The 13,278-nt window shown below is 54.6% G+C and overlaps 2 protein-coding genes across 2 annotated transcripts in view; both read right to left on the bottom strand.

Moving 5' to 3' along the window:
- Nucleotides 1-1,030, bottom strand: part of SARDH (sarcosine dehydrogenase) — a 29,652-nt gene extending 28,622 nt beyond the window's left edge. Inside the window, exon 1 of the mRNA XM_009322153.1 lies at nt 965-1,030. Within this exon, the coding sequence (XP_009320428.1) occupies nt 965-1,030 (66 nt within the window). The remainder of the gene's footprint in view (nt 1-964) is intronic.
- A 2,201-nt stretch (nt 1,031-3,231) lies between these two features.
- VAV2 (vav 2 guanine nucleotide exchange factor) overlaps nt 3,232-13,278 on the bottom strand; it is a 120,024-nt gene continuing 109,977 nt past the window's right edge. Inside the window, exons 17-30 of the mRNA XM_009322152.1 lie at nt 13,093-13,202; nt 12,409-12,510; nt 12,216-12,304; nt 11,399-11,415; nt 11,010-11,031; nt 9,599-9,726; nt 9,287-9,361; nt 8,601-8,653; nt 7,734-7,850; nt 7,540-7,627; nt 7,322-7,445; nt 6,235-6,321; nt 3,968-4,122; nt 3,232-3,279 (exon numbers count right to left, since the gene is read on the bottom strand). Of these exons, the coding sequence (XP_009320427.1) occupies nt 3,232-3,279; nt 3,968-4,122; nt 6,235-6,321; nt 7,322-7,445; nt 7,540-7,627; nt 7,734-7,850; nt 8,601-8,653; nt 9,287-9,361; nt 9,599-9,726; nt 11,010-11,031; nt 11,399-11,415; nt 12,216-12,304; nt 12,409-12,510; nt 13,093-13,202 (1,215 nt within the window). The remainder of the gene's footprint in view (nt 3,280-3,967; nt 4,123-6,234; nt 6,322-7,321; nt 7,446-7,539; nt 7,628-7,733; nt 7,851-8,600; nt 8,654-9,286; nt 9,362-9,598; nt 9,727-11,009; nt 11,032-11,398; nt 11,416-12,215; nt 12,305-12,408; nt 12,511-13,092; nt 13,203-13,278) is intronic.

The raw sequence follows: 13,278 nt of genomic DNA, 5'->3' as shown, positions 1-13,278 counted from the left end.
TCAGCTCGGGCGTGGAAGGGAGCCCCAGGAAAGCCGCCCGGCAGGAGCGCGGGACAACTGCAGGAGAAGCAGCTGCTCCAGAAACAAGGAGAAGGAGCTCGACAGGCGAGCGGTCGGCTTCAGCGGCGCCTCACTGCGAAGAGCCATGTCTGGCACTGCGGGAAGGATTTACTCCGAGTTTTGGAAGGGGCACGACCGCTTACGGTTCATGGCAGCCATCGGGAAGGAGCCGTCCCCGTCAGCACGTGTCTCCCCTGGACTGGCCAAGCCACCCCTCCGGCCCCAGCACAGCCAAGGGGGCTTTAGTGACAAGAAGCCCGACGTGAGCCCGAGCCTGAGCCGCAGTAAAAACCATGGCTGGAAAAAAAAACTATCAGCAAAATTACACTTTATTTTTTCATTGTGGAATTTACTTTGATGTATTGTAACTTAAAAAGGTCTGGAAAAACCACATGCAAAAGGGTTTCTAAGTAGCAGCTAAAGTTTCTATTCCAGCATTACAAGCTATTCCAAATGATTTCCAAATTCCCAGCTATAAACTATTCCATAAACAAACAGTTTTATCTTTAAACCCCCTCCACCCTACCCCAGTTAGTGCAGTGCAAAGGAAAAACCCAAGGAATTTACATATTATTTTCCAACGTATCCCATTGCAATTTTGAATGATCTGCGATGAACTAAAATATATATACAATTTTCTCACCATCATAAAAAAACATTTCCCTTTCTTATTCACAGATATATATTGTGGCAAATGGCTGAATAATTACTTACAAACAAAACAATCTTTTTAACAAGTTTCTTACAACAGTAAACACAAGAGGGAGAGCTCTCCGGAGGAAGGGGGATTTGGCAGGGCTGGGAGGGGAGCGCAGGCAGCAGCGGAGGTCGGGGATCCCTTTGGGGCCACGGTCCCCGTGACAGAGTACGTGCTCTTCCAGAGGGGATGCCCTCCCCGCCTTACAAAATCGGCCACGTTAAACAGGAGGGTCGCGTAAGGCTTTAGGATCCGAGGCATAACACGAGCCATCGTGAGTTTGTCTTGGGTGTGTGTGCGCGTGCGTCTCACCCACCCTAAATACACCCTCAGCTCCAGCACAGCTACAGGAATTGGAGCAGGGCCCTTTGCTTTCCGCAGGAGGAGCAGGGCATTGCCAGCTCCCTGCTGGCTGCTCCCCTTGAGCATACCCCGAGCTGAGCCCCAAGGGGCCGGTCGGGAGAGGTTAGCACCAAACAGTACCTTGGGAAAGCCCCAAGCCCCCTCCGCATCCCCGTCACCTCGCAGAGCAAGACCCCCGGTGGGCATCTGCCCCGGCCAGACCCCGGCTGAGCCCACCCCACTCCCCCCACGGCACCGAGAGCGGGGGCTCCAGGGGGAACGGGCAGCAAAGTGAGGCGGCTCTGAGCTTGTCACTGAGCAACAACATTTAATTTCCAAGTTAGTATCTTTCTCTTTTCCTTGAGAGTCCCAAACTCTTCCATTTATTATCCTGAGCAGGACATTGCTGCTCCAATTATGGCAAGGCTTCGGATGCAGCCATGGTACCCCCGTTCCAGGGACCGAGGGCATCAGCACCGCTCACCCACCCAATGCTGGCATCTCCCAGACCTGCGATGCCAAGAGCCTGCACCGGGGACACGGTGCCCCATGGTGGGACCACCACAAGTCCCAGGGGAACAACGTCAGGGCATGGAAGCACCAAATGCCACTTATTCAGAGAGGCTGGAGGGCATCTCCTGGGGCTCAGATATCAGAGAGGAAAGTTGTTCCCCGTCACACACCCACCATGTATTTGTTCGTATTTGCACTTTGGAAGGAAATTCTGGAGCTGGAGAGCAAAGCCAGTGCCTGGCCAAAGACGATGGCTGAGATTTCCACCCCGCAGCTCTGGCTACCAACCACAGGGGCTGCAGTTTGGAAAGAACAGAGTCGGACGGACGGTGCTCAGGACACAGCGGCAATGGCCAAGACCGACGGACCTTTACTTGACAGCAGCAGCAGTAACAGCCTGTGGGAGGAAGAGAGGGGGCAATGCTCACAGCCCCCAAAAGTGCACACAGCTGGAGAAGAAGAGATGCTTTCACAACTTAGTGAGAGAAATCAGTTGATACCGTAGCCCTTACTCAGGTGGGTTCACCCCCCTGAGCTCAGCGAGGTGGGATGTGTCACGGCTGCAAGAAAAATCAGCCTGTCTGGGGGTGGGGGGGGGGGTTCTGCCCGCAGCAGGACCAAGCTGGGAGCGATGGCAGGACAGACCCACGGACACATGCTTCTGTCCACTCCTCTGCATGTACCTGGTGCCTTGGTGGCCTCCAAAACCCTTGTGTGGCGAAGCACATCTCCAGTCCTGCAACGCGCCAAGACCTTCTGCTCACCAGTGGGACCAGTCTGCAGCCTGGGCTGCCCCCTCCGCCCGCAGCGAGGCTGGTAGGACTGAAGGTGGTTGTAAAGAAAACTGGCTTGGGATGCCAAAGCAGCTCTTTCCCCTCCTGTCTGACCTGGAGGTCCACTTCCAGCCTACGTCTGACGGTCAAAACACGCTCCTGGTTTAATAGCTGGCATCCTTCACAGACGAGCAACAGCTGTGTCCTCCTCCCGGGTCGGGTGTCCCCGCTCTGCCCCCTCGCCCTGCCTGCAGCGCGGTGCTGCCGGGCGCTGCCGCACGGCTGCCAGGGAGACTGCCGAAATCCTGACCCAGGGAGCCCACCCGAGCGGCGTGGTGGGGGGTCCACATCATCCCCTCGGAGCTGAGTCGCACCCTCCCCTGAGAAACCCCCAACTTCTCACCTTGGCACACCTGGGCACCAGCCCAGGCGCAAGTCTTCAGCCTCACCCTCCCACCACCACCACCACAGTGGCTTTTAAAACACCTTTAGTAAAAGAGCTTTGGAGGACCCCATCCTCCGGCGGGCACCGCACAGAGTCTCTAAGCTCTGTCCATGCAGGGGAGCGCGGCTTTCCCGGGACTCTTCTGCAGCTGCTACACGAACGTTATCCGACAGACCATCAATCTTCTATACACCTAACAGGAGCGAGGCCGCCGGCGGCCCCGACGCGCGCGCGCACACACACACTGTACAGAGGAACGCATTGCTAAAGAGTCTGCGAGAGCAGTCCTGGGAGGCGTCCAGCCGCGTCTCACGGGGAGCCGCAGGCATCGGGACAAGTGCGCACGGTCTGCAGCGGCTCGCTCTGGGCGCTCGACGACTTTCCATCAGACATCTCCGCAGTCATTGCACCCCCTCCTCTTCCACGTACGTCGAGGGAAACCAGCCAACCTGTCGGGGAAGCGGAGAGGTGAGCTGGAGAAATGGGGAGCTGAAGGGACCTCCTGTTCCGTCACCGGGACTATTCCCCCCCCACCACATGCTGTTCCCGGTGAGCCATTTGTACGGTGCTGGATGCACCCGCATCCCAATGCACGGCGACGACGGGGAGGCGGTGCAGCCGTTACCCTAACTGAGGTGGAGCTAGCAACTATACATTGCCTCGGACACATGGGTTGTCCGCAATACATAAGGGATCGGGGCATGGAGAATCTGTCCCCAGTGCTACAAACTCTGTGGGACACCAGGTCAAGCCATCAGCCTGCTGCTTTCCCCCAGGATGCTGAGCCTTTCACCCGCAGAGCCACTCCTGCATAAATCCCCCACGTGCAGGCTCAAGGAAGAGCAGACTCGGACATCGCCCGAGCTGGCGTGCCCGCCTGCCCACCGCATGCTCCCATCTGCCTGCCATGCACTGGGCGTTGCGTGTCACTGTCACACAGCACCCACTGGCAACACAGCGGTGGCTCTCGTGAGATGACAGCCCATCCACGAGCCAGAAAAAGAGCAAGAGGGAGTGGGACGTGTCCCCCTGCCCTTGGCTGTCCTGGCAACAGGCTGTGCTCTGGCTGGGCACGTTGAGAGCGGGGAGGACCGCGCGCTGCAGAAACGAGACAGGACATTATCTGGATGCACTCACTCTTCCGTTGGTTTCCCCCTTCCACCATCCCTGGTCCCCGCCAATCCTGCTGTAGATCTTCACCACGTCGCCCTCTCGCAGCGAGAGCTCCCGCATGTCCCGTGCCGCGAAGTTGTATCGTGCCACCGCCGTCCCTATGACCCGTGGGGTGAACACTGCGAGGGGACAAAGCAGAGGGAGTCGAGAGCTGCCCCACCGCACGGGACCAGCCGAAGCCTGGGGAAAGCTTGGTGAGGTTCAACCTGGGTTTTCTACCACGGCGCTGGCTCCCATTGCAACACCACGACCTGGAGCAGCTCGGATGGTGGGGCTGGCCTCATCCGAATTGCTCAGCGCCGCACGGACTGGGGCGGTCGGGGTTAAACTGGATTCCCGCTGGGCTTTAAACAGCTCCATGGGCTTGGGAAGCCCCTCTCTGCTGGCCAGGAGAGTCCAGGAGGGGCTTGGTGGGGATCGCTGGGGTGAGGGGCACTTTTGTGAGATGGTAGTAAAAGAGTAGATTTCATAGGAATACACAGTCATTAACAATGAAATAATGGAAAAATCCTGTTCCACTATCCGTATCAGGTTTGGCTGCCGCCCAGCTCCCAGCACCCGATGGGACCACCTTGTCAAAAGATTTCACAAATCAACTTGTATTTAAACTACTTCAGAAAAATTAGGTTTTGGGACTGGATTCTCCTAGAGATGCTGAGCAAAACCTGTATGTTTTGCCATGAGGAGGATCAAGCTGCCAACCCGGTATCCTCCCTGCTCCTGTCCCTGCCAGGGAGCAGCCAGGGACCTTGGAAACTTGGTCCCATTACAGACCAAAAGGTGCAAAAGCACCCTGCAAACCCTAACGCTGACCACACCTTGTGATAAGAAGCATGGCCCCGTGAGCCACCCTGGGACCCGGCCTCCGCCAGCACCAGCACGGCCCCAGCACCGCAGATCTCCATCGCTTCAGGCAGGGGATGGTCGGGGGAGGCACAAGGAGGAGCAGCAGTGAGGGGGGAAAGGCAGGGGCAGTGCTCAGCTTCCCTGCCCCAGTGTCTGGGCAGGGGGAAAGGAGGGTTGGAGAGCGACGGTGGGAGGGATGGGATGGGCAGAGGAGAAAAATGCACCTCCTCTGAAGTTTGCAAAAAAACCCCACTCTGAAGGGACGTCATGTTTCAGTGAAGCTACCCCTTTTGTCCCATGACTTTTGAGGATTAATTTGAATTTTAAAAGTTTGCAAACCAAGGTTGAACTAAGTCTGAGGAAAAGCTTTGCCCAGGTTTTCAGCTCTCGGGATGGAAGGAGATGAGGATGGCGATGGAGACGGTCCAGACACACAACGTGCAATCACTGGAGGGCTCGTCCGTCCTCGCCAGGCAGCCAGGCTGGAGAACGGAGCGAGAACCACAGCAGCTTTGAACTCTTTCATCAGGAGCTTGCTCAGAGCCCATTGCTGCACAAATTACTTTCTGCAATACTTTCTATGCAGTTAAAGGATCTCAAATTCCCAGAATTACGTTCTAAAACCTTGAAAAGTTAAGTGTTCTTCCCAAACACGGCACTAAGGAAAGCACGTGTGGCTTTGCTGATGATTTTCCCTGTCCAGCCTTAAGAAAATACTGAAAGGTAAAAACTTGAACGGGAAGAAATGAACTGGCACGATTTTGCTCTGATCCCTGCCAAACAGGGAGGAAGACACCAGTCTGTAACACATTTAATCACTGGGGTTCAAAGGCCGGAGCACCACTGCACTCTCCGCAGGGAGTCTGAGCCACAAAACACATTTGACAGCGCAGGTTCCCCCCCCGCCTCCTCAGCAAGGGGCTCCTGAGCAGCCTCAGACACCAGAGTTCAAAAACTGCCGGACATTGAGATGTTCTCCTTGTACAGCAAGGAGGAACGGTCTGGAAGACGGTGTGATGTCAATGCTTGTTCGGTGAAACACACGGGATAAGCAGGTCGAGCTTGAAGTACATCATGAGATCCCAATGCGCTAGGTTCACTTTTTCGTTAATTTTAGCCCCCTTTCTCAAATAGCGACAACTCCATCTCCTCCCTGCCTTGATTTTGGGGAGAGGGGGGAGTGCGTTTTGCTTCCAGCCAAGCCATGGTTAATTAACTTATTTCAAGGCTGCGTCCCAGGGCAGCACTGGGGACCCCCTGAACTGCCTGCTGGTGATGGAGGGACAGCGGGGACCCCGCAGGTCCCGCTGGCGATGGCTTTCAAGCTGGGGATGCTGCAGCCTGGGGAAGGTGGCAGGTCTCTCCGGCGGGAGAGGCACTGGTACCTGACCAGAAGGGACTGGAGGAGCTCTGAGAAGAAAAGTTGAGGCCCTGAGGACTGAGAAAAGAAAAGTTGTAGGAAGCGCAGGAGGCTGCAAAGAGGTTAGAGAGAAACAGAAAGAGGCAGAACACGCATTAAAAAGGAAATTAAAAAAAAAAATATAATGAACAATGCTTTAAAAGCCAACGGAGAAATACACGGCAAAGCATACAGAAGGTTTTGTGCAGGGGCTCGGAGCTGGGACAACCAGCAGCAGGTCCATCCACAGCCAGTGTGGGGCTCAAAAGTCACCCTAGGGTTGTATTTTATTGGAAAAGATATTTAATCAACGCTTAAAACCTATCTTCCTTTGGTATTCTTTTTAAAATATACCATGGAAAAAGTTTTTTAAAAGTACATTTTTCCACACAAAGTAGTTATTTCTGCACTCAGGCTTTTAGACAAAATGGAACATTTTGCACTAATGCACACAATGATTTCCATTTGTTTTGATTTTTTTTCTTTCTTTTTTTTTTTTTTTTTAATTTTAGGCACAGACTTACCATTTCTACCATCATCTCCATTAAAGCAGTCCCACTGGGATTCAAACCATCACAAAGTGACACTGGAACTGGATCCATTAAAACACATGCACAAAAACTCACGTGGGCAGGTAAGACACGATACGTCCCACCAACAAAGCAACAAACCTCTGCTTTTTTTCGGACGGGCTGCCCCTGCAGCCGCAGCTCCTCTCCCGGCAGGACCAAACCACCCCCGAGCACAGGGTGCAAAACCGCAGGAGGGAAACCAGCCTTCCCCAGGAAAAGCTCTCCCTGGGAGGCTGCACCCGCTCCGCAGAGCCGCACGAGCTCGGGGGAGCAGCATCAGGCAGCCCCAGCTTGGCCGGACCCCCCCGACCCCCTGCGAGACCCGTCCTCAAAATGCCACCAGCCGAGCAAGAGACCTATTTGCAAAATTAGGGGGCTCAAGCCCTACAGCAAAGCTATAAATCCCTTCGTCCAGATGGTGTTCCCACGCCTTGCTGAAAGGGTGAGATTTTCCATCAGGGGTTTAACGGTGCCCACTCGCGCGGCTGAGCTGGGTTTTACCTGGAGAGCGGGTGAAGGTCCTAGAGGTAGAGCGCTCCCGAGACTTATAGGGGTATTTCAGCGTTGTGTCCAGCTGCTTGAAGCTCTCCTTCAGCGAGTGGCTCTGGTAGTATTCGACCAGCTCCTGCGGAGGACAGAGGGGCACCCGGCTGTCTCCGCTGTCCTCTGCGTGACTTGCAGGGACGGCGCACACGCTCCAAGGGGCTACAAAAACCTACCAGCAAGCTTTCAAACTTCTTGGCTTCCGTGATGTGAATCCAGTTGTCCTTCTCCACCACCTTGATGTGCTTCACCTCCTCGTTGAACCTGCAAACGGTAGCAAAGGCACTCATGAAAACGTAGCTGCATGCTCCAGCTCCGTTCGCCCTCTGTATGCGAGTAATACTAAATTACTAAATTAAGTATTACTCACTTAATACTGATGGCAAAACGCTCAGCCTCGGCTGGCCGCTCCCGGATCAGGTAGGTGCCGCTGACGTGAGACTTGAGCAGGTTGTCCGTCTGCTGCCGCTCCATGTTCCCTGCAAACCTGAGCCCAGAGGTTAATTAATTAATTTAATTGACTAAAAATTAATTTGCATATCTTTCAAATAGGCATGTTTTAGACAAAAGGACACATTCTTTTTTTAAAGGCATGAAGGTTGGGCAAGTAGAGAAACAGGTCTCATCCAAAACTTCATGAGCAGACGGGACAAGAAGCTGCTCAGCCACTGAACAGAGAGGATGAGCGATGCAGAGTGCAACCTCTTCCCTTTGAAGTCTCTTATGTTTCCAGGGTACCTAGAAAATCCCACTAATTTGGAGTTGGTCCCCAGGTGAACGAGGCTTCAGCGAGAGCTGGGGAGTGGGGATAATTTAGACTTGTATATTTGCAAACCTGGATGGAGCTGGAGGGAAGGAGCAGGAGGCAAGCCAAGTGCAACCTCTCCCACCAAGGCAGGGATTGCTTCCTTCCTCCCAAAACAGTTTTCTGGGCACAGAAAATGGGAAGAGAAAGCAGCATCTCTCCTTTTGCCTCTGACCCTCTCCATCAGTGAAGAAATCCCCTCTGATGCTGTTAGGGCTGCACCAGGTTTCAAAACCCAAACGCTGCTGCTGCAGCAGCTGCCCCGTGGCCGTGGGGGAGGTGGGATGCAAAGCGCTGCTAACCCACACTCATAATTCGTTATTAGAGTGGACTCCTGACAAAGTAACAATTAAAAGGCACAGTCGATATATCTTTACGGCCAGAGGAAGGCTGGGTCCAGCACACTGTCCAGCGGCAGGCAGGGTGACTCACCACGGGTACGCTGTGTAGTCTATCTCCCGCGAGGGCGGCCGGCTGTTGGGAGGCTGCAAAGAGAGCATTGCTTATTACTGATGAGCCAGCGTCTCGTCAGGCTATAGGTCACGTGCGAGACGCTCCTCTCCACAGGAGGGTTTTCCTGCAAAGCCGTTTCTGAATTATTGGCTTCGGCGGCGGCGGGCAGCGCCGTAGCTGAGCAGTCCTCTCTCAGCCGCCCAGCTGTGATGAGCATGCTGCATCTTTTCATTTACCTGAGCGGTTTTTTTTAATTGGGAAGCGGCTGACAGCATTGCAAAACATAGTAAAAAAACCCAAAAGTGCAGTTTCCCTGTACTGTGACTGATCTCAAGCGCTCTGCTCCCGAGTCAGCCCAGCAGAGGAGGAATGGAGGCTGGACCTGGTCACACCAACCCCAACCTTGGGAACGGGGCTGAGACCAACCTGACCAGACATTTGCAACCACGGGATGATGGATCTGCTTCCTCGCTAATTCGGCCACAGTAAAAGGCCTCATTCAAGGTCCAGGGGCTTAGTGGAAGGACCAAGGTCTCAAGCAGGAGGCTGAGAAGAGCAACAGGCACTGCCGGAGCAGCATCTCCCGTGACAGCCCCCAGCGCCTGTCCTGGCGCTCCCGCAGCACCCACAGGTGCTCCCGGCTCCATCTCCTCCTTGGCACTTACCCTCGCATCAACGGGGCAGGGCTTTACCGATGAGCTGGGAAAATAACCCGACTTCTTCGTCTGCAGCAACCGCCCCTGCAAAGCCAAGGCAGGTATCAGCCTGGGGCATGCACGGAGGAGCAACGTTTTTGCCGTGCAGGGACAGGGACGGTCCCCGCTGCAGCTCCCGGGCTCCAAACCACCTCACAGACCCCCCAGCTCCGGAGCCCCAGCACATCCCTGTGCTCCAGGAAAGCCCACAAATAAAAGGGACGATGCAGAAGTCACTGGTTTAAAACTTCCCGGGAATTTCCCGAAGGGAATTGTTCTCACCTCCCACCATGGCGAGTCAGGGTCCCCCCTCAGCAGCTCGATCACGTCCCCAATTTGAAACGTCAGCACCGGCTTCCCGGGGGGGGCTGGGTTTCCGTGGTAATTCTGAACCGCCACCATTTTAGGACCTGGAACAGATGCAAAACAGTTTCATCACCTAAGACCCTGTTAACAAGAAGCAAATACCCCCCCGAAGCCTGTTGTTGCTTATCCTGTGAACCACAAATCTAATGGCACCGGCAGGCAGGATTTTGGGGCAGAAAGCATGAGAGCAGAAAGGAACAGTGCCCACAGAGAATGGGCTTGGCTCCTGCAGTTACACGGATGGCTGCGTTCACTGAGCAAAAATAAACCCATGAAGGACGGAGCCAAGCCAAAGCTCCGACTTCCAACCCTGCACCTGGACTTGAACCTCGCCGTGGAGGACTGGCTCTCGTTAGGCAATGCCTGGCCAGCACCAAACCCCGCTGTATTCAGTGGTGACACCCACGATTGCCAAAGGGACCAGTGAACACTCAGCTTCCACCGAATTTCAGCCGTATCTGGGACCCAAACGGCCCTGCAGCTCGCAGCCAAAGTCCAGTTGTCTCGCTAACAACTGCACATTAAATAAGCTTCCCCAACTGCACTAAAATCACAGTGTTTGTCTTCAAAATGCTTTCCCACCTCTGCCTCTCCCTGCCCAGTGAGAGCATTCTGTGCTTTCTTTTTTTAACCACCAATTTGACTCAGGGTTCTTTTTGCCAGGCTTGGTTTTCCTTTTAACAGAAAAAGCACAAAAACAAATTGTTCCTTCTCCTTCGAGCCAGAGCACGGGCAGGGCAGGCTAGTTAAAAGGCTAGTTTTAAACAAAGGAAAATAAAAAATATTGCAGCAACCATCGTGACTAATGGCCCCATCAGAAGGCAGCGCCCGGAGCTGCACATCTCCGCAGCGCGCCGGACACGCGCCGGCAGGAAGATGCTCCCCATCACCAACAAGGCTCCCTGCCAGGACGTGTTTGGTCTGCTTCGAAGGACGATCTGGCACAAGGAAATTCACCAGGCTCTCCTCGGTTACCGGTGCGGCACGCAGAAGCTTTACCCGCTCGTCAGAGCGGGCCAGGGGCACGAACGCACCCAAAGAAATGGCGTGGTGCTGGCGGCTGCAGCGGGCGAGGGCTGAGCCCAGGGAGGAGCTGGGTCTTTCCGCAGGAGACCCAACCTGCTGCTTTGGGGAGCAGGGACAGGAGAGACCTCGGCGCCCCATCGCTTGCTGTGAGGGTGGCACAGGACCCTTCTGCAGCTACTAATGCTCCTTTCTGGTTTCGGAAGGAGCTTCTCCCTCCCACATGCTCAATGTTAGGGACACCTGCAGCCACAATCAAGACGCCATCTCTACTCGCCCTTCTGCAATACAGTAATGCCCTTACCAGGTCCGGCACTCAGTGAATCCTGCAAAGAGAGAGGAAAAAGTCTCCATGAGGACACGGTCGGTGGTCTCGGCTCCCTCCACGTGTGCCTGCCTGAAGCCACCGGGACAAGAAATCCCCTCCTGAAACCTCCCTGGCACCAGCTGGCAGCCGGTGCTCGCCCCAGCTGGGTGCTGGCACCTCCCAAGGGCCATGGTGCCACCCAGACCAGGCCAGTTTTAGGCTGGAGGAGAGGCCATCAGTCTCCAGTCCTGCCTCCCAGGTTACTGGGACCCCCCCGAGGCCAGTGCTGGTCCTTCCCACAAGCTGCTGGCACCTGGACTGGGCAAGGATACAGGCTCTGCCCAAGGCAGAGGGGCATGCGGGAAAAGGGCCATCAAACAACGTACCTGGTCTGCTGAAGAACCTGCAAGAGAAATGTTGAAGTAAGTGGTTAATTTAACAGGCAATAAACCCCTTTTTCTGTTTCTCTTGACGCTGTGAGTATCAATAAACCGGCATCGGTGCTTGAACTTGATGGAGGAAGCACAAAGCAGAGGCTGGGCCACTCAAGTCATCGCTCTGCACCAGGTGGGCAAGACCCGGGGAGGGACTGGAGCCCGACAAGGACATTTTCTCACTTGCACAAAGTTCTGCGAATTTGTTTCTTCCTCCCTCCACTCCCCACCCAAAACCTCCCCAAAGCCACCCCGTGACAGTCCCCTGCACCAAGCAGCGCCAGGGCTCTGACCCGGGCGAGGGGAGGCGAGGCACGGTTTTGCCCAATTTAGATCAAGGACACAGATTTTTGCAGTGCTGTGGGGCATCTGGGATCCGGAGACGAGGTCTCTCCTTCTCAACAGAAACATGATTCCTGGCGCAGACCCTCCTGCTTTCGCTAACCAACATCTCCTGATGAAGAAATAATCTCTCTTAAATGCCCTCCCAGCACAAGGGCTGGGTTATCCCACCTAGTACACAGAGCTGCTGCGATCCTCTGACGTAGACGGGATTCAGCTCTTTGGTTTGGGGGGGTTTTGGTTGGTTGGTTGGTTGGTTTTTTAAACCACCAGCCATTGTGAATTACAGCCCTGGGAGGTGGGTGGGAGCGTACTCAGATTTTGTTATGCATTAACGAACATTAGTGCTTCCTAGAGCGAATCTTTCAGATCGTTCACATGCGTTCACCTCCTTGGCACAAGCTGCTAATGATGTGAAATAACTCACCGATCTTGCAGGGAGGAATGATCTCCAAGCACTCCTTATGAGCACCCGCTCCACATTTGGGGCAAAGATAGCCCTGGTAGAAGGTTCCTCTGCGCAAAAAAAGAAGTCAGAAAGTCCTAATTCAGCCTCAGCTTTGAGATTTTCTTTCCGTGTTTTAATGCAGATGCAGAAAAGCTGGAAGGATGTTGCTCACCTTAGGAACATCCTGCAGGCTTTGCAGTTGGTAGTCTTTTCAAATGTGTACATCTGGAAGTTATGGTGATTTGCATTGGCTTTCTCTGGCTTTATGTTGGACCTAAGGGAAAGGACCAGGAGGTTATTAACCTGTCCCTACGAGCCATGCTGTACTCGTGACCTGTCACGGCAGCTGCTGTTTGCATTTCAGTCAAAATTTGGAAACCACACGGACAGATAAGAAATCAAGTGCGAAAGCAGGCCCAGGGCTTGGCTGTGCAGAGATGATTTTGCCCATCAACCTTCCCCTGGGACAACATTCACGGATTTGGCCCTTGCCCGAAGTCAATCAATAGCCCAGACCCGCCAGCGCGGGGCCAACCCCTGCTCTGCTCAGGACCAGGTCCCCGCAGCAGCAGCCCTTCTCCTGCAACGCCTTCCTCCAGCCCCAGCTCAGTGCTTCACGCGTGGCCTGACACCACGGCAATCACTGCAGGCATCATTTCAAAGGTGCACCAGGGCGTGCTTTGCTGCAGATGCTCGGGGTAGACGACGACATGCTAGACCCAGGCTCCCTTTGCACAGGGACCCATCCAGCAAGTCCACGCGAGCCTCCCCATGGCTTTGTTATCAGAGCTGGTCTCCACCGTCGCCCCGTGCTTGGCGACTGCACGCCAGGGCTAGAACAGCCACTCGTGCTCACATTGCCATTTCAAACTGCTCCATCCACTTCCTCTTCATTTCCTCCGTCTTGCAGAAGAACTGGAAGCCCTGCTTTCCCTGAAGATGAATTAGGTAGAAGCCGTATGACCACTGTAAGAGAAAACGAGAGAGCTGATGGGACCGCTGTGCTCTCAACGCCCAAGCAGCAGAACGCGCCGCGCTTTTA

This window comes from Pygoscelis adeliae, unplaced genomic scaffold (assembly GCF_000699105.1).
Source record: "Pygoscelis adeliae isolate BGI_AS28 unplaced genomic scaffold, ASM69910v1 Scaffold114, whole genome shotgun sequence".
Classification (NCBI taxonomy): domain Eukaryota; kingdom Metazoa; phylum Chordata; class Aves; order Sphenisciformes; family Spheniscidae; genus Pygoscelis; species Pygoscelis adeliae.
The sequence above is the reverse complement of the archived record's forward strand: the minus strand, read 5'-3'. Positions and strand labels throughout refer to the sequence as shown.